Raw genomic sequence first — 21,021 nt, 5'->3', positions numbered from 1 at the left:
GGTGGCCTAATACAGTCTAAACCCCATGCAGGCCCCGGTACTGAAAATTCTTGACTCTTTGCTGTCGTAAAAACATACTGGACTTTCATTTAGCACAGTCAATGTCCATCTGGCAGTAACATCGGCATATCATCTACCAATACAGTTGTTCTTGGTCTTCCTTCATCTGACAGTGTCCAAATTTCACAAGGGCCTACTGCCTGCATACCCACCAGTCAGAGATACTACTCCAGCATGGGACCCTCATCATTGTCCTTTTGAAGCTTATGGAGTTCTGTGCTCAGCCCATCTCAGAGTGATCCATCCACCATCTTAATCTCAGGCCTGGTCTACACTTAAAAATTAGATTGACCTAGCTATGTCACTCCAGACTGTGAAAAATTTTGCAGCGGCAGTGCTGTAGTTAGGTTGACCTAACCCCTGGTACAGATGCAGTTAAGTTAACAGAAGAATTATTCCATTGACCTAACTAATGACTGTTGGAGAGATGGATTAACTATATCAACAGAAAAAAACCCATTGATGTAAGAAGCGTCTGCACTACAGCAGCACAGATGCAGTGCCATAGCTGTGCCACTGTAGTGGCAGTGTAGACGTACCCTTCAAGAAGAGGGAGGCTCTGCTCCTTCCCCTAAGGCCCCACCTTCATTCTGCCCCTGCTCTGCCCCGCCCCTATGGCCCCGCCTTCACTCTCCCCCCCCCCCCGAGGACCCGTCCTCGCTCCACCTCCTCCCCAAGGCCCCTGCCTGCCTGCCACTCACTGCTGTCCACTCTCCCCCAAGCTCCTCCCCGAGCTGCCAAACAGCTGTTTGGCAGCCTCCCAGATTAGATGATCGGGGGCGCTGTCAAACAACTGTGGCTGCTGGGTGCTGAACACCCACTTTTTTTTTTCCAGGGGTGCTCCAGCCCCAGAGCACCCACTGAGTCGGCACCTATGAATACTTTGACCTAATGCAAAATTCTTTCCAAAGATGGTTTGAGTTCCTCCTAAACCAATCAACCTTTGTGCTTTCCTAAACCTAATTTCATGCAAGGGAAGAGGAAGCTACATACTCTAGCCATAGCCAGAGCTCTGCTGTAATACATTGAGAAAACCAAATCTTTTAACACTATCCCCGCATCTATTTGTGGCCATAACTGGACACTCCAAGGTCCCCAGATTATTTCATCCCAAATATTGTCAAAGTGTGTATTACACATTTTATCTCCCTTTGTTATCAGCTGGCCAGTGTACTTCTCCCACTGACTATTAAGGCTCACTCCACCAGAGCTCAAGCAACATCCTGGGCCTGGAAGGACACAGTTGTTGTAACAATCAATATAACGGTGTCTTTGGGGAAGCTCATAAAGAATTTGTGGCAACAGAGCAAAACTGGCATCAAAATAAGTAGAAAAGGATACAATAATTTGGAACAGACACTAGTTAAAATTAGATGAGAAAAAAAAACTTGTTACTCTGGATAAAATAAATTGATAAATAGTTCTTTGGAGTTGTGCATAAAATTTTGCCCTTGCAGTAATTAAATTATGTAAAAAGTCATAGTTTGCTACTGAATCTATAATGGATTATTTACAAATTTTAACAGGAACTGTATTCTATCACTGAATGTTTAATTCCACTTCTTAGAATTTGTCACATTTTAAAGATTCTTTCCAAAAGGTCATTAGTTGTACAGATTTACTAACAGTGATTGTGCTGTTAACATTATGAAATATGAGATGATGAATACTACTGTCATAAAACCAATGATAGCTCAGGTTTTCTGGAGGTTCTTCATTGTTTTTATTGAGCACCTTATAGAGATAATTTGATCTGATTTTCTTTGTGGTTCTATTCTGAAAAATGACTTTGTAAAAATAGCATTGTGAGTTCTATATTTGCCTCAGTTAAAGCTGTCAAATAAAAAGGAGGGTGTTTTTTAAAACTGCCCAGCTCTGTATACTCAACCTGGAATCTTGAAGCCAAGCTGAATTCTTGTAAAGATTCTGTAAATGTAATTTAGGCCCCAGGCCTCTGTGAATAGAATTTAGGTCCAGGCCCAAGATTCACCCTTGTTCAGAAGCTTGAAAGATCAGGGACCCAGTTAACAATTCTTTTGGTGATGCACAAGCCACAATAAACACCAGTATCAGAGTGGTAGCCGTGTTAGTCTGAATCGGTAAAAAGCAACAGAGGGTCCTGTGGCATCTTTAAGACTAACAGAAGTATTGGGAGCATAAGCTTTCGTGAGTAAGAACCTCACTTACATCTGAAGAAGTGAGGTTCTTACCCACGAAAGCTTATGCTCCCAATACTTCTGTTAGTCTTAAAGGTGCCACAGGACCCTCTGTTGCAATAAACACCAGCTCACTCTTCTGTACTTGTATTGGCTCTTCAGTGATAATAGGTGAAAAAAGCAGTAAACATTCATTTTAGTCATGAAAGTTAGCAGCTTTCACACAGAGAGCAAAAGTCTTTTGAGTAAGGTGGCAGCATTTTTATATAGTGCCTTTTAAGGTCCTGTTTTAATATGAAATGCGTGATGTGTTATCGCAATGTTACACAAAGCATGAGAAGTATCTTTTCACTTCAACTTTTCATTTCATACCCAATGAACTGGTGGGATTGTACCAAGGCAAATTGTGGTGGTGCATCCATGTTAGCCATGGGTTGGGTGCTTTTCTACCCATGTACACACTAGCACTCTGATCCATTGTTATAGTTGTGCTGCACTCTGAGTACCTGTCCCACAGTTTCCAGCACTTGTTTGCAGAATTTTTCTGGGAGCCCAAGGATTGTGGGAGAAGGGTTCAAATTCCCATAAATCCTGGGAACCTTTCCGAGGCATTTTTTCAAATGGAATTAAGAAAAATGTCAGAGCCGTCTCTTTGCTGGAATAGACAATTTCCAATGAGAATATTAATGAGGTCCTGGAAGAGCTTAAAAATAAACAAACAAATAAATCTCAGCATATTTCCCAGGCAGCTCTCAGTTGCGATAAATGATGAGATCTTTTTTACAGAGGTATCAGGGTCAGTTTATCTCTTCACCTAGACAATAATTATCAGTGATATCATAGGACCCTTCAGACTTAGACAGAAACAATGAACCAGAGAAGGCAACATCATCCCAGTGTCTCATCTGGGGACTCTTTCTCCTTTAATTGAGCGTCATGAAATAGCATTAACACTGATGGATTTTAAATACTATCCAAAATGTCTGTGATTCAGTTCTACCACCAAACCCTCCCTGCCCCATCTCTCCCATAAGAGCCTCCTATCTCTCATCTCATTGGCAATTCTGAACTCCTTCCATGGGAACTGAAAGCACTCAGCAACTTACAAGAATTGGACCTTATGTTGATAACTTTATAACATCCTTTGATAGAAACCTTGATTTTGTACTTGAAATTATCTGTATTTTTTTTCCAATCTGTAGATGTCTACTTTTAATAAAGCACATTTATTGTAAAATATTAATTATAAATTAATGTAGTGATAAACTAGATGTAATGTGTATTTCCATTTAAGCTGTGTAAAAAATGTATGTGTTTCCTGAAGGGGTTACCTTTCTCTTGAAAACGGTTTACAGATGCCAAACAATTGTGGGTCGAGCTTTCAGACTGTGAAGCAAAGATTAGTGTTATCTCAGGAGAGCAGAAAATAAAATTCTATAATACAAGTAAAAAAAAACCCGCAGGGCACAGAAGCTGTGTATTAGAAAGCACTGAAATGTAAAATAACAAAAATAATTAATGAAAAATAATTGCATGTACTTACATTGAGTGTTTTCTCGTCACTCAAAATTTACACACAAACACTCCCAACAATGTAAAAAGGAATAATCCAAGAGCAGTTAGTTCCACCTCATGTGGTGCCCTATGTCTATAAATTTTTAGGGCCAGGAATATTAATTCACTTGAGGTCCTAAAATGTGAAAATGTTCAGTGGAAATTTTAAAAATAATGTCTTTAAACATACACACTGAACATTAAACACCTGAAGTTAATTAATAGTGCTGCTACCTAGAACTAGGACTTCAGTGTCTGTTTATTTTCTTTTTAAGTACAATGGTTTTATACGATAATTTAAGCACTGATCTGATTGCCCAAATGATTTGTAATGAAATTTAATAGTGTGCCATTGTTATAAAGTGAAAACAAACTTTGTTTTGAGGCCCAGATATGGTTAGCAGTCTGTAATATGGCTGTTTGAACCAGTTTGCTAACATTTCCTTTTCATTGCTATAGCAAATACTGGTGGTTCTTGATGGAAATTTAAATGGCCTGTGTTTCCTAATGCTATGAGCTCTCATCTGAATATGCTCATCTTCTCTTTTTGATGTGAATCTCTTTCTACAAGATATTTTGAATCCTGGTTCATGGCTGTTACATTTTAATGCTGTATTAGACCAAACACAAAATTGGTCTAGCAGTTTCCTTCATAGATAGCATTCATTTCGTAGTATATAGATGACACTTTTTTTGTACTTGAAATTTGCCTATTTATAGATTTAACAGCCAACTCAATATGTAGTGAAGAACTGGACACTGAGACGGATTCTCCAGTTTAGTAAGTTCAGGTCCCCTCCTGATCTAATTCATGCTGGGGCTGGGTAGCACTGAATCGGGTTGCTGTAATCAAGCGCCTGAAGCTGCCACTGTCCATTTAAAAAGAAAGGCTGTGCTCAGACATAGTGAACAATTGTACTCCTGATTGGTATGTCGTATACCAGTAGCACTTGTTATAGCAAGTACACTTATTTTTTAAATTAGAACTTCAGTCTGTCCAAAGAATGGCACATGTTAACTCTTGATAAATACATATATCAGAATTATAGGCAACGTTTTCAACAACCAGAACATTATTCTCTGTTCTGCTCATTGAAAAAATCTTAAAAATCTACATCTTAAAAATTGTATGTAATTTTAACATACCATTTATTTTAAGTGTGGTTCTATTCTGAAAAGCGACTTTGTAAAAGTGGTATTGTGAGGTTTCATGGTTTGTGTCAGGGTTTGTCTACACTGCAAAAAAAAAAAAAAAAAGCGGAACCTGCAGCAGTAGCAAGTCTTTGAGCCCAGGCCAAGTGACTTGGAATTGCCGTGCTCCCACTATAGGGCTAAAAATAGTAGTGTAGGCATTCCCAGTCAGGCTGGAGGGTGGATCTCAGAACCTGGGCTCCTGCCTCAGAGGGAACATCTACACTGGTCTTCACTTGACCTAGGTTCTAAGTAGGGCTGTCGATTAATCGCAGTTAACTCACATGATTAATTCAAAAAAATTAATTGCGATTAATCGCAGTTTTAATCGCACTGTTAAATAATAGATTTCAAATATATTGCTATCAATTACAACACAGAATACAAAGTGTACAGTGCTCACTTTATATTATTTTATTACAAATATTTGCACTGTAAAAATGATAAAAGAAATAGCATTTTTCAATTCATTTCATACAAGTACTGTGTTGCAATCTCTTTATCGTGAAAGTGCAACTTACAAATGTAGATTTTTTTGTTACATAACTGCACTAAAAAACAAAACACTGTAAAACTTTAGAGCCTAGAAGTCCACTCAGTCCTCCTACTTGTTCAGCCAACTGCTAAGACAGGCTAGTTTGTTTACATTTATAGGAGATAATCCTGCCCTCTTCTTATTTACAGTGTCACCAGAAAATGAGAACTGGCATTTATAAGGCACTTTTGTAGTTGGCATTGCAAGGTCTTTATGTGCCAGATATGCTAAACATTTGTATGCCCTTTCATGCTTCAGCCACCATTCCAGAGGACACGTTTCCATGCTGATGATGCTCGTTAAAAAAAGTGTTAATTAACTTTGTGACTGAACTCCTTGGGGGAGAATTGTATGCCTCCGGCTCTGTTTTACCCGCATTCTGCCATATATTTCATGTTATAGCAGTCTCAGATGATGACCCAGCACATGTTGTTCATTTTAAGAACACTTTCACTGCAGATTTGACAAAACACAAAGAAGATATGTGAGATTTCTAAGGATAGCTACAGCACTCGACCAAGGTTTAAGATTCTGAAGTGCCTTCCAAAATCTGAGCAGGACGAGATGTGGAGCATGCTTTCAGATGTCTTAAAAGAGCAACACTCCGATGCAGAAACTGCAGAACCCGAACACCAAAAAAGAAAATCAACCTTCTGCTGGTGGCATCTCACTCAGATGATGAAAATGAACATGCATTGTTCCACAACGTTTTGAATTGTTATCGAGCAGAACCTCTCATCCGCATAGACGCAAGTCCTCTGGGATGGTGATTGAAGCATGAAGGGACATACGACTCTTTAGCACATCTGGCACGTAAATAGCTTGCTACCTCTGCTACAACAGTGCCATGCTAATGCCTGTTCTCTCTTTCAGGTGACATTGTAAACAAGAAGCAGACAGCATTATCTCCTGCAAATGTAAACAGACTTGTTTGTCTCAGCAATTGGCTGAGCAAGAAGTAGGACTGAGTGGACTTGTAGGCTCTAAAGTTTTACATTGTTTTGAATGCAGGGTTTTTTTGTACATAATTCTACATTTGTAAGTTCAACTTTCATAATAGAGATTGGACTACAGTACTTGTAATGGGGGAATTGAAAAATACTATTTCTTTTGTTTTTTTACAGTGCAAATATTTGTAATCAAAATAAATATAAAGTGAGCACTGTACATTTTGTATTCTGTGTTGTAATTGAAATCAATATATTTGAAAATGTAGAAAACAACCAAAAATATTTAAATAAATGGTATTATATTAGTGTTTAACAGCGCAATTTATCGCGATTAATTTTTTTAATCTCTTGACAGCCCTAGTTCTAAGACTTGCTGCTTTAGGTTTTTGTTTTGTTTTTGCAGTGTAGATCTGTGTTCCCTCTAAGCTGCGCATGTGAGCGGCCGCTGAGGAATGATTGAAGTGCCATGCAGTTGATTAGCAGAGCCGCTCGCATCCAGACAGCAGCATGTAGTCAGGTGCCCTCCCCCGCTGCTATGCAGCCACATTGCTCCTGCCCTCTGCCTTGGAGCTCCTGCTGCTCCTGGGACCCTCCTGCTGGCTATGCACAGAGCGGGGCTGTTGATGTCAGGGTGTCCCCCTCACCCTGCCCTTGTACCCCAGCAGGGGAGAAGGGATAGTCCCGAGGATCTGAGGTCTGAACGTGTTTCCGGGTGGTGAGTGAGTACCTTTACCTTAAAGAGACAGCGCACGGTCTCTCAGAGACTTCCCAAGCACACACAATCTCTATCTGTCTGTCTCTCTCTCTCACACTCACACACACACACACACACGCTGTGTGTCTACATACATACTGTGTCTACACACACATACACTTTACACACACACAGAGTCTAACAGAGTGAGTGTGTGTGTGTGTGTAGAGAGACACATAGACTCTCTCCACACACACACACACACACACACACACACACACACACACAGGCTGTCTCTCTACACAGTGTCCACACACACACACACACACACTGTGTCTACACACACACACACAAAGTCTGTCACACTCACATCCAAACACATACTTGTATTATTTTTATTACTTCTTGGTATTTCCTGCAACACACATGTATTCTCTGTAATTTTAATCTTTCAAACTGTGTTATTTTAGTGTTTTGACTGGTCTATGCATTTCATAATTTTTATTTCTCTCTTATACTTAAATTTAATTCTTTGAGTAGTGAGTTCTAAAATGCCTAACCTGTCCTGGCTGGAGTAATCATCCATATGGTAACTTTTTAAAAAAATATATTATATAGGTTTTTTGTTTCTACTGGTGGCGCACATTACCTCGGTGCACATAACTAAATTTATTCCACATGAGGATGGAAAAAATTAGACAGACATACCCTGAAACGAACCATGAAACCTCACAATACCAGTCACTGGGCTCTGAGACTCATTTCTGCAGGGTTTTGTTTTAGGTTGAGTTGGATTTTTTGGGCAGTGTAGATGTAACCTCAATGATTTCTGTATCAAACATGCTCATATTACAAGTTCAAAACTTTTTTTTCCCCCTGTGGCATCCCTGAAGTCTCAACCGGAGAGCTGAAAGTCAAGTCATATGCATTCAAGTTTGTGCACCCTAACTTTTTCCATAATGCAAAGAAACTCTACTCTATCCAGTTGTTAGCTAAGCTAGCAACTGCTCACTCAGATGGTATACATACACAATTTTTTTACCTGTATTTGTTAGCTACCAAGACACATGTTCTACATTTTACTACTTATTATGGCACACTATTCCTCTGCTGGCAATTATAACTTAAAATATACTATAGATGAACAAACCAGAATTGAATACAGTTCCAACCTCCACAGTTGTATTGCCTCTGCCGTGGTAATAGAAGTAAAATGTGTAGTAAAAGCTTATTCATCAGCAAAGTAAGCAGATGTTAGTCAATACATGCAAAGAACCGCTCTGTTGAGTACCCATGTTTACTTACTTGCTTTTATAGATCCCTGATTATACTTTATAACAATGTAAAGGACATATTTAGAAAAGACTAAATGAAAGTTTAACTAAAATCAGTGATATGGAATGCTTTTAAAAGTATTAAAAACTAACCTCAGAGGTTTACCAGTTTTAAACAGTATGTTCAGTCAAGTTGCACTTCCTGAGGTTGGTACGGTTAGTTCTCTTGGAGCTACAGTTCATTGACAGAATGTTTGAAAACAGGTAGAAGATAGAATCCTCAATCATTTTTGTTGGAAAATTTTCTGGTAAAATAGACTGGAGTGGATTCTAAGGAAATATTTTCTTGAATGGATTAATAATTGATATATTTTAAAAAGTGATTTTAAAAGATATTTTCTATACATTATGAAATAGTTGGACACTGTAGGAATAATCACCTGTCAGTGATGACAGTAATGCTGAATAAATATATGGTTGTAACTGTTTTCCTTATTTTTCCATATAATTTCCATTTCATAATATGACAATCCTGGCAGTATATTTCAGGGCAGTTGCATTTCTGGGGTGATTAATGTCACTCATCTTTCAGTCTCATGTTTTCCAAATCAAATTGTAATTGTACAGAAATTAACTGTTTGTTATCTTCCTGGCTTATCTTATTGCTTAAACAATACACTCTTTTCCCAGAGTGCTCCATGGAGGGAGTTGCTCCAGGGAGGGGTAGTGGAGTGTCCCTGGGATCTGCCCTGTGGCCTTGGTTGACAGGTGGATTTCACCTCCAAGCCATTGCCAGCCACCACAAGCCAAAGATCTTGTTGTAGATTATTCACCTACTAATTTGACCTATTAATTCAGTTAACTTCTAAAAATTAAATGTCTGATTTCATAAGTCTTGCAGATCAAACAACCAAACTTCTGGGGAAAATAGGGTGACCAGATGTCCCGATTTCATAGGGACAGTCCTGGTTTTGGGGTCTTTTTCTTCTATAGGCTCCTATTACCCCCTACCCCCATCCCAATTTTTCACACTTGCTGTCTGGTCACCCTAGGGGAAAAGTTTCTTATGATCCTTTCTTCAGTGATAACTGGCAGTACTGGTGTGGTCACCAGAAACATTTAAAACCTGAGATTGATTATTAATGGTATATAATTACATGTGGAGCAGATAAAAAGATTATTCCTTTTAATACCTGTAGTGCTGCTAGTGTTGTTTTGACTGATAAACTAAGCAAATCTGATGAGAAAATTACAGTGAAGAGCTGCATGTACTATATATGCGACTACGTTCATTAAATACATTTTGAACAAATTTTCAAGGTTACTTTCAAAACATTTTAAAATAAAGGGACAAAGAAATTGAAGTTAGCCCAGACTAAAAAGCTAGTTAAAAATTCTGACTCTGTCTCCTGCATTTCAGTCAGTAGCTCCAGATCTCAACATGGTTTAATTTAATATGCAGCAGATGTGGACACTGTTCAAGTACGAAGAATAAAAGAAAACAGCTTCTCACTGAAGTGTTCATGAAATACAGGTTTAAATAAGATCTGTGGGGGCATTGACAGATGGGGGAATTAGTGTAGTGAGTGGAGAAGGGATCCCTTAAGACAACATCCTGATGACCTTTGGCACAGAGAACTCCCTGTTCAATTGGAATTCTGCCCATGGAAGGCTTGTGATAGCCAGGCCTACAGAGAGAGGTCTAGTGTATACTACTGTCAAAGATAATTGTCAAGTTCTCATTCTACCTGTGTTAACGAATTATAGAGGCATTCAGTCATATATTACACTACATTTTGTGCATTGTTGGTCTTGACTTTGAATGTGAGCTGACAACCCAAATGTGGGGAAGAGAAGGAGTATTGTGAAATTTAACCTTTTAACTTGAACTTCTCAGTCTATCTCTGGCACAAGTGCAATGCAACTTTCAGCCAGAAACCATTTTTATAAACAACCTGCCGCAAACCTATTAGCTCCCTTCATCCCATTTATAGAATTTCCCTCTCAAAAAGACATTGATCCGATTTGGAGGACAGGCAGTATTCAGTTCTAGACTAGTGGCAGGATTGAAGTCCAGTATTTCATGATTCATCAAGGCTCAGGTATAGGAGTTTTATCCCATTGAAATGCTATGAATCCCTATCTCCAGTTGGTTGCAGCACTTGTTTTTAGCCCTGGCTGATCATCAGGTAGAAGTTATTAAAATATAAGATTATGATTTACAGAAAACGAGTTTGAGCTGTTTAGAGGTTTCTAAAACATTGGATGTGTTCTCTTCCTCCACGATGTTTATGATACTAAGGCAGCATTATGACCCTTTGCTAAAGATGTCTTTGTTGACAGGAAGGATACCAAAAAGTTGGTTCCATTAAACTTAAAAAAATCCTGAAAATGGTTATTCTGTGAAGTATGGAGCATAAACTATGGTTACCATTCGTCCGGATTCTGCCAGACATGTCTGGCTTTTTTGAGTTAAAAATCGCATCCGGGGGGAATTTGTAAATGTCCGGATTTCCCCCCCCCCATGCAGAGTGAGCGCGGCTGACAGGGCAGCCAGCCGGATCGTGCCACTCACACTGGGCTCTGGCAGCCAGAGCCCCTCCTCCGCTACTCCCTCCTCTCCCCTGCAACTTGAGACCACTCCCCTCCTCTCTCTCCTTCCCTCCCCTTCCCTGCATTCGCAGATCGCAGGTCAGCCGTTCGCCTCCGGCAGTCTGGAGTTCCTCTCCCTGCTCCCCCCTCCCCTGCTGCCGAGCGCGCTGCTCTGCAGCTCTCTGTTCTGAGTGGCACGGTAAGGGGGTCAAGGGGTCGGAGAAGGGGCAGGGAGGTTCTGGATGGGGCAGTCAAGAGACAGGGAGCAGGGTTGGATGGGTCGGGAGTTCAGGGGGGGCTGTCTGGGGGTTGGGGGTGTAAGGTTTTGGGCAGTCAGGGTACGGGTAGGATCCTAGGGGGACAGTTAGGGTGGGGGGGGTCCTCAGGAGGGGGCAGTTAGGGGACAAGGAACAGGGAGGCTTAGGTAGGGGGTGGGGTTCTGGAGGGCAGATAGGAGCAGGGGTCCCAGGAGGGGGCAGTCAGGGGACTGCAGAGGAGTTTAGATGGGTCGGGAGTTCTGTGGGGGGGGGCATCAGGGGGTGGGGAGTGGTTGGATGGGGCGTGGGAGTCCCTGGTGTCTGTCTGGGGGTGGGGGTGTGAATAAGGGTTGGGGCAGTCAGGGGACAGGTAGGGGGTAGGGTCCTAGGGGGCTAGTTAGGATGGGGGGAGGGTCTCAGGAGGGGGCAGTCAGGGGACAGGTAGGGGATAGGGTCCTAGGGGGCCAGTTAGGATGGGGGGAAGGTCTCAGGAGAGGGCAGTCAGGGGACAAGGAGCAGGGAGGCTTAGGTAGGGGGTAGAGACCTGGGGGGCAGTTAGGGGCAGGGGTCCCAGGAGGAGGCAGGCAGGAGCCAAGGAGTGGGGGGGAGGGTTGGCGGTTCTGAGGGGGGCAGGAAGTGGGAGGGAGTGGAAGGGGCGGGGCAGGGCAGGATGGGGGCGGGGCTAGGGCAGGGCTTTCCCGTCCTCTTTTTTGATTGTTGAAATATGGTAGCATAAACAAACTAGCAAAAATGATTATTAAGATAGAGGCTTTGCCCTGAGCAAGCGGAGTCCCTTTCTCTTTATTCTGTACTATATACATGCACAGATTGTGTACACACCAATGGAGGTTTCTATTATGTGAAGTAATTCTGCTGTGTAGGAAACAGCCAGTAAGTGTGGAATATATTTAGATAGGTAGATAATCATATTATAATGATATGCATTTACTTTTTCAAATAAGTTTGCATTTTAATAGTCAATGGGCCAATATCTTTGGCATTACCTGGTTAGAATGCATGGTTGGTAGCAGAGAGAGAACTATTAGATCACTTATATCATGTATGTTTTTCAGAAAATACTGACAAGCAAGCGGTCAGCATGTATCTGAGCATACAGCATACCACTAGAGTCATGAATGTTTAAAATTCTACTGGTTAAGATGTAACTGTGCATGTTTCACCTGATGCCATTTCATGATTCACATTGTTTTCTAAATACCAGTGCAGTCCTTGGTAGTATTAACTGTCACATAATGAGTAGCATGTTTAGGATTTTTCTTTTCCTCCTGTCACAGCACTTGTTAGGTCTGGAGTTGCAGCCAAAAGTTCGCAAGGCAGTGAATAATAAGATAGCATTGTTGTCTATGTTTATATTTTGCAGCATATATGGTGCCAATAATTCTGTTCTGGGGCCAGGTCTGATTACCAATCAAATTAAAAAACCCAAGTGCTGCAAAACAGCATGATAAGAAATATTGTTGTTAAATTACACTGTTGAATAGATTAATTTCTGAAGGAACAATATCTGTACTTCTATAACATTTGCCATCAAGAATTATGTTAAAAATTGTAAAAAGGATGCATGACTCTTAATGCAGGAGTGACAATATTTATCTAACACATCCTGGAGCAAAGTGGCCAGTGGCCAGATTTGTACCTGAACGCATCCTTCTTAGTAGTGGCAGCTCATGTTGTCAAGCTGGCTATTGCATTAAGTGAGATCTAACTCAATATGTAGCACCCTGTAACAGTAAGTAAACATCTTGTGTTTGATAAAGAGGAGCATAATTTAAAAAAGCAAACTGGGAATAACATTTGCTTAAATATGTGGCTTTTTAAAAAAGAAATATAATAGAAGTCTCCTAAAATTGGCAAAGCCACTTTCTAATTCTTGATCTATGCTAATGAAGCTAACTTATTGTCATGTTAACTGAATGATTTGGTCGTAATACTGTATAGAGATATTGTCTGATATTTACCTTGTAATAGTACAGCGTTACTATAGTTTTTCTGATAAGTGAAGTAAAAATACATTAGATATATAAACTTTGGTAAACAAGTTAAGACAATGAAGGAAATCATGTACCAAAAATGTGCTACTCTTGGGCCAATGTTTTGATTTTTGAAACGAATATAGTTGAGCTTTTTAATGATTTACTGATGACAGACATATTGTATGGGAAGCCTATTCCACTGGCATAAGCATAGTCAATTGTGAAGGTAGGGCTAGTGGAAGTGCTGCCCCAGCATGTGATATCTCACTGTGACGTTAGATTAACTGGATTTGGGGAGACTGGGTTAAGACAGTACTAGGTCAGCAGTTCTTCTCAGAAAGACCATTTTGAAGTTTTAACCAGTGTAGAATGTAGTGCCCCATATACAGTACTTAATGAAGTGGGTAGACATGAGCATAATTAGCCAGTACTCTCTGTAGCACATTGGTTACCCATGTGCTTTAGACTGAAATTGAAGGTATTATTTTTAATTTTTGAAACTCTGAGTGATTTGGCACCAAGCTACATGAGAAACCACAACTCTCCTTATGGACCTGAGAATTACAACAAGGATGTTCTTCATGGACAGTCCCGGTCTGCTGGAGCTCAAACTTTTTAGCTTTGGGGGGGAGAAAGGCAATGGGTACCTGGCAAATGGTATTATAATGGCATATAATCTTTATTTAATATTATGAAGGAACTTAAATCTTGGAGACAGAGGCAATGGAGGGAATGACAAATGTACTGAATGTATTGAAATGTCTCTGTTATAAGTAGGTGAACATGCCTGTGAATGTGAAAGGAAGATTATACAGGTGAATGAATGTAGAGGACAGAAAACACGAGAGGAGGAACAAAAAAAGGACATGATGGAAGGGAGATCAAACAGGAAAAGAGACCGAGGGCACATAATGTGGAGAAGAAGACTTGGTATATTGAGAAAAAAGCAGTAAGAAGGAGTTCTAAAGATTGGTTCTTGAGCCTTGGCTAGCAATATTATTATTAGTATTATTGTTGTTTTTGGTTTTCTGAAACTGAAAGTTTCACTACCTTTGCAGTAAGCCTTCATCTATTAAAAATTAAGAATCTGCACAAGGTTGTAGTTCTTGACTTTGCAGATAACAAGCTAACCTGTTGAGCAACAAGCTCAATTTCTCCAGAGTAGCAAATTAGGAAGCTCTGCATGTATGCATCCTCCACAGAGGTGCCTAAGGGAAGTGTTGGGCTCAAACTAATGAGTTCTCCCTCTTTCTTCATCAAGTGATTAAAACTTTGCTCCCTGCCATACAGCATATATTAACAGCAGCCAAATATGGATTAACCATAAGATACAGGCATGAATCCTTGCCAGAATTTATTTGTCGGGATTCAAAATCTTTGACACACTCTCCCTCTTTCCCCCCCACATTAAATATTAAACTTGTCCTGTAGTCAAGGTGTTTATTGTCTCCTATTTGATTGAGGACTTTATGCTTTTAAGATATTCTTTCCTTATCCTTCAGCTTTTAGAGAGGTTTTCTTTTTAAAGCTCTTCAGTTTAAATAGTGCCTACACTTTGGGGATTGACCCAGGGAAAGCCATACGTAGATCAGCTATCCAGATGGTTGCCTCCATAATCCAAAATATAAAATTGTTCATTCCACCATGCATGCAACACCCTGAAGAAAGTTAATGAAATTCTCATTTCAACCCAGAGCCATCAATAACTGAATCTAATGTAGAATCAAAGGTATCAATAACTGATTCCAGTGTAGAATCAGAGCCATCCATAACTGAGTAGTGTCTTTTCCTCAGATTACTGTACTCCATAAGCATTTCAGGGAACTGCAAGGGTAGGTATTGCCTATTGTGTCTGTATTTTTTTTCTTTATGATATTACAGTATGACTATGAACAATTTCTTATTCCTTCAATAACAGTACCGAGTGAGTGTGTCTAAATACTCATTGCAGCCATAGAGATTTCTTCCCCATAAATTGGCATCTTGGGACTTGTCAACGCTGTACAGTGTTATTAATATCAATAGCATTCCCAGTCTTTATACAATAGATATTGATGAAGATACATTCCAAAAAGCCATTATACTGGAGATGTCTGCTGAGTCTGAATACAGTGCTAAAGATGCTGAGTTGCAGAAGTTGGTGGGGTCAAAGTATTACTAACTAGAGCTCATAATGGCAATTTTTAATCAGGAAAAATAATATCCATCGTTATTAATATTTTATGAGAGATGAACAACATTATTGACAGGTTTTTGCATATGTGTTAATAGAGGGTAACAAATATAAAAAGATTACACCAGGATTTGAACAGGATAAACTACAAGTTATAGTGAATATGTGTATTGTTATTTACAGTTTTACCGGTGATATTTTTATAAGTTCATCCCACTTGGTCTTCTGTTTTTCCTCAAATAGTTCAGTTAATATTTAAAAGGGGGGGAGGACAGCAAGTTTTTTCATTTCTCTTAATTTTTCATTCTGGTCAACTTCAAGAAATTGAAGTTAGCCCAGACTAAAAAGCTAGTTAAAAATTCTCCCTCTGTCTCCTGCATTTCAGTCAGTAGCTCCAGGTCTCAACATGTTTAATTTAATATGCAGCAGATGTGGACACTGTTCAACTGATGTTTGTTTTTGCAGTCCGTGGGCCCCAGTCCTATAAAGAAAACTATGTGGGTGGTCCCCATGTGCCAGTGTAGAGCTCCATTGAAGTTAAACTGTCTCTATGCAGGTTCAAGGGTCTGCCCACACACACAATTTATTTCCCAGGATTGGGACTAGAGTGATGATATACATTTATTGTAGCAAGAGATCTAAATAAGTATTTATCTTTGTTTAAAGCAACAGAGAGTTCTGTGGCACCTTTAAGACTAACAGATGTTTAGTTTGTTTAGTTTCAGCAAATCAGGGTACTTCCCTTAGACTTTAGTAAGAGGAATTTAGGTGGAGTATCTCTTAAATAATTATTTCATCAGACCAGAAGAACTTTCAGATTGGGACAAACCAATAAGGCATCCAGTACAGCATTTTGCTGAGAACTTTGTGTCTCTGTCGTTTGGTAAGACTGGTGTGCGAAAATATCTAATCAAAATTTTCTGTTCATATTCTCTTCATGAAGGGGAACCTGTGTTGCTCATAGTCATTCCAGTTCTCTGGAGAGATTTGCTGGTTCAATTCATAGATTCATAGATTCATAGATTCTAGGACTGGAAGGGACCTCGAGAGGTCATCGAGTCCAGTCCCCTGCCCGCATGGCAGGACCAAATACTGTCTAGACCATCCCTGATAGATATTTATCTAACCTACTCTTAAATATCTCCAGAGATGGAGATTCCACAACCTCCCGAGGCAATTTATTCCAGTGTTTAACCACCCTGACAGTTAGGAACTTTTTCCTAATGTCCAACCTAGACCTCCCTTGCTGCAGTTTAAACCCATTGCTTCTTGTTCTATCCTTAGAGGCTAAGGTGAACAAGTTTTCTCCCTCCTCCTTATGACACCCTTTTAAATACCTGAAAACTGCTATCATGTCCCCTCTCAGTCTTCCCTTTTCCAAACTAAACAAACCCAATTCTTTCAGCCTTCCTTCATAGGTCATGTTCTCAAGACCTTTAATCATTCTTGTTAGTCTTCTCTGGACCCGCTCCAATTTCTCCACATCTTTTTTAAAATGCGGTGCCCAGAACTGGACACAATACTCCAGCTGAGGCCTAACCAGAGCAGATTAGAGCGGAAGAATGACTTCTCGTGTCTTGCTCACAACACACCTGTTAATACATCCCAGAATCATGTTTGCTTTTTTTGCAACAGCATCACACTGTTGACTCATATTTAGCTTGTGGTCCACTATAACCCCTAGATCCCTTTCTGCCGTACTCCTTCCTAGACAGTCTCTTCCCATTCTGTATGTGTGAAACTGATTTTTTCTTCCTAGGTGGAGCACTTTGCATTTGTCTTTATTAAACTTCATCCTGTTTACCTCAGCCCATTTCTCCAATTTGTCCAGATCATTTTGAATTATGACCCTGTCCTCCAAAGCAGTTGCAATCCCTCCCAGTTTGGTATCATCCGCACACTTAATAAGCGTACTTTCTATGCCAATATCTAAGTCGTTGATGAAGATATTGAACAGCGCCGGTCCCAAAACAGACCCCTGCGGTACCCCACTCGTTATGCCTTTCCAGCAGGATTGGGAACCATTAATAACAACTCTCTGAGTACGGTTATCCAGCCAGTTATGCACCCACCTTATAGTAGCCCCATCTAAATTGTATTTGCCTAGTTTATCGATAAGAATGTCATGCGAGACTGTATCAAATGCCTTACTAAAGTCTAGGTATACCACATCCACAGCTTCACCCTTATCCACAAGGCTCGTTATCCTATCAAAGAAAGCTATCAGATTGGTTTGACATGATTTGTTCTTCACAAATCCATGCTGGCTGTTCCCTATCACCTTACCACCTTCCAAGTGTTTGCAGATGATTTCCTTAATTACTTGCTCCATTATCTTCCCTGGCACAAAAGTTAAACTAACTGGTCTGTAGTTTCCTGGATTGTTTTTATTTCCCTTTTTATAGATGGGCACTATATTTGCCCTTTTCCAGTCTTCTGGAATCTCTCCCGTCTCCCATGATTTTCCAAAGATAATAGCTAGAGGCTCAGATACCTCCTCTATTAGCTCCTTGAGTATTCTAGGATGCATTTCATCAGGCCCTGGTGACTTGCAGGCATCTAACTTTTCTAAGTGATTTTTAACTTGTTCTTTTTTTATTTTATCTGCTAAACCTACCCCCTTCCCATTAGCATTCACTATGTTAGGCATTCCTTCAGACTTCTCGGTGAAGACCGAAACAAAGAAGTCATTAAGCATCTCTGCCATTTCCAAGTTTCCTGTTACTGTTTCTCCCTCTTCACTAAGCAGTGGGCCTACCCTGTCTTTGGTCTTCCTCTTGCTTCTAATGTATTGATAAAAAGTCTTCTTGTTTCCCTTTATTCCCGTAGCTAATTTGAGCTCATTTTGTGCCTTTGCCTTTCTAATCTTGCCCCTGCATTCCTGTGTTGTTTGCCTATATTCATCCTTTGTAATCTGTCCTAGTTTCCATTTTTTATATGACTCCTTTTTATTTTTTAGATCATGCAAGATCTCGTGGTTAAGCCAAGGTGGTCTTTTGCCACATTTTCTATCTTTCCTAACCAGCGGAATAGCTTGCTTTTGGGCCCGTAATAGTGTCCCTTTGAAAAACTGCCAACTCTCCTCAGTTGTTTTTCCCCTCAGTCTTGATTCCCATGGGACCTTACCTATCAGCTCTCTGAGCTTACCAAAATCTGCCTTCCTGAAATCCATTGTCTCTATTTTGCTGTTCTCCTTTCTACCCTTCCTTAGAATTGCAAACTCTATGATTTCATGATCACTTTCACCCAGGCTGCCTTCTACTTTCAAATTCTCAACGAGTTCCTCTCTATTTGTTAAAATCAAGTCTAGAACAGCTTCCCCCCTAGTAGCTTTTTCAACCTTCTGAAATAAAAAGTTATCTCCAATGCAGTCCAAGAATTTGTTGGATAGTCTGTGCCCCGCTGTGTTATTTTCCCAACATATATCCGGATAGTTGAAGTCCCCCATCACCACCAAATCTTGGGCTATGGATGATTTTGTTAGTTGCTTAAAAAAAGCCTCATCCACCTCTTCCACCTGGTTAGGTGGCCTGTAGTAGACTCCTAGCATGACATCTCCCTTGTTTTTTACCCCTTTTAGCCTAACCCAGAGACTCTCAACACTTCCGTCTCCTATGTCCATCTCTACCTCAGTCCAAGTGTGTACATTTTTAATATATAAGGCAACACCTCCTCCCTTTTTCCCCTGTCTATCCTTCCTGAGCAAGCTGTACCCATCCACACCAACATTCCAATCATGTGTATTATCCCACCAAGTTTCAGTGATGCCAACAATGTCATAGTTGTATTTATTTATTAGCACTTCCAATTCTTCCTGCTTATTCCCCATACTTCTCGCATTTGTATATAGGCATCTAAGATACTGGTTTGATCTTTCCTCCCAGTTTTGTCCTAACCCTCCTTTCTCTCTGACAATATAGCCCACACTCCCTCTCGTTTCCGACCCATCTCCCCGGTCTCCATGTTCCCCACTTACCTGTGGGCTTTGCTCACCTGTCCCCGTCGAACCTAGTTTAAAGCCCTCCTCACTAGGTTAGCCAGTCTGTGTCCAAATAGGGTCTTTCCTCTCCTCGAAAGGTGAACGCCATCTCTGCCTAGCAGTCCTTCCTCGCACCTAACCTCCCCACACCTAACCTCATATTTTCAATATCGCCCTACTGTTTTGTAAGGAAAAATAGTGCCTTTAATGTACTGATTTTTTATATTTTTTTAACAGAGATCTGATTATCTATCTTATATAGTCCTCTCCTGAAGAAAAATCTAGTTTAATTCTCCAGTTCTTATGTTTTTTTAAACTAACTGTAGGAAGATACAAAATCCCTGTCATAACTTTTATTGTTCTGGCAGATGTGGGAAGTACTTTCGCTCAATGTTGTCAAATAAATTTCTTAAATACCCATTTTTTAATATATTTTGATAAATCAGGTATAACATTCTAAGATTTTGCAAATGATCAGTTTTGAAATATCACTTGGAAGTACTAGTCTCTTTCACATGTTCCCATATTTTGAACTCTAGAAATCCATGGATTATTTCCCTGTGAACTTTTTCTGATTTGCTTGACCAAAAAATCATAGTTCTTAGTGGTATTAGTCATGTAGCCATTTGATCTTATCTTTGCTCCAATACATCATAAAATTTAGTTGGGTTGCACAGTGATATAACCATGAATGTGGCAAGGCTATACATCTATTTTTTCAAGAGCTGTAATAATTTATTTTTGTCTTGGTTTCTTCCACAGGAATTTTGAAATGTGTTTATCAAGTTAATTCTTTTCTGTTTTGGGGGGATTGATACAAAAGCAGGTTTGGTGTTGATGAGTCATGTCTGTAGGATCAAAATTCATTTTTAGATTTCATTTTTCTTTTAGAATCAGAGTTAAAAATATATTTTGTCACCCTTCAGGAATGATAAAGGCCCAAATCCTGCACTGAGAAGTGCACAGGCAGCTCTTGTGCCCATGTGGAGCTTCATGATTCTCAGTGCTGGATCAGGGCCTTAATTTATATTATTTTGAATTCCTTGATTGCTATCAGTACCGCAGATTGTTCTCCGCTTTGTCTGTCAGCTCTCTCATGAGAACTCTCAACCAGGGCATCTTAGTGGAGAATTAGTCACTGTCCCTAACTGTATTTTTTAATTTTTTTGTCCAAATCCTTTTATTTTCTGGTTCTGCCAGGCATAGAGCAGGGCTTGTCTACACTAGCACTTTACAGCGCTGCAACTTTCTCGCTCGTGGAGGTGGGGTTTTTAGAGCGTGAAGACGTGCCCTAAGACATCACAGGAAGTCTCAGTTTCCATAGTTTAGAGTTCACACTTTTCTAAAAGAATTCTCTAAGCTTTTAGGTTTGTCTGTTTTCAGAAGCTTCTAAAAAGTTGTCTGTTTAAAACTGTGTATTAAATACAGCACATGAACTATGTGCAGTAATCATATAAACATGTCATGTCAGATATGTTTTCCTGGTTATAGAGGGAATTTGAACTTCTGGGAGAAAACCTAAGGGCTAGTCTACACTGGCAGTGTTTTAACGTGCCTTGTGTGGTCGTGGCGCTCTAAAAAAACGACCTGTCTACACTGGTGCTTTACAGCA

At 40.0% G+C, this 21,021-nt stretch overlaps 2 protein-coding genes across 10 annotated transcripts in view; both read left to right on the top strand.

Moving 5' to 3' along the window:
• Positions 1 to 21,021, top strand: part of SNX29 (sorting nexin 29) — a 497,538-nt gene that overhangs the window by 418,295 nt on the left and 58,222 nt on the right. Inside the window, exon 21 of one of the 9 annotated variants that reach the window (XM_065558885.1) lies at positions 6,370 to 6,388. The exons of the other annotated variants lie outside the window; for them this stretch is intronic. Within the exon in view, the coding sequence (XP_065414957.1) occupies positions 6,370 to 6,373 (4 nt within the window). The 3' untranslated portion in view covers positions 6,374 to 6,388. Of the gene's footprint in view, positions 1 to 6,369; positions 6,389 to 21,021 lie in introns of those variants that run through there. 9 annotated transcript variants of the gene reach the window in all.
• Positions 1 to 21,021, top strand: part of LOC135973815 (uncharacterized) — a 1,510,190-nt gene that overhangs the window by 1,474,229 nt on the left and 14,940 nt on the right. The gene's annotated exons all lie outside the window — the stretch shown is intronic.

This window comes from Chrysemys picta, chromosome 10 (assembly GCF_011386835.1).
Source record: "Chrysemys picta bellii isolate R12L10 chromosome 10, ASM1138683v2, whole genome shotgun sequence".
Classification (NCBI taxonomy): domain Eukaryota; kingdom Metazoa; phylum Chordata; order Testudines; family Emydidae; genus Chrysemys; species Chrysemys picta.
The sequence above is the reverse complement of the archived record's forward strand: the minus strand, read 5'-3'. Positions and strand labels throughout refer to the sequence as shown.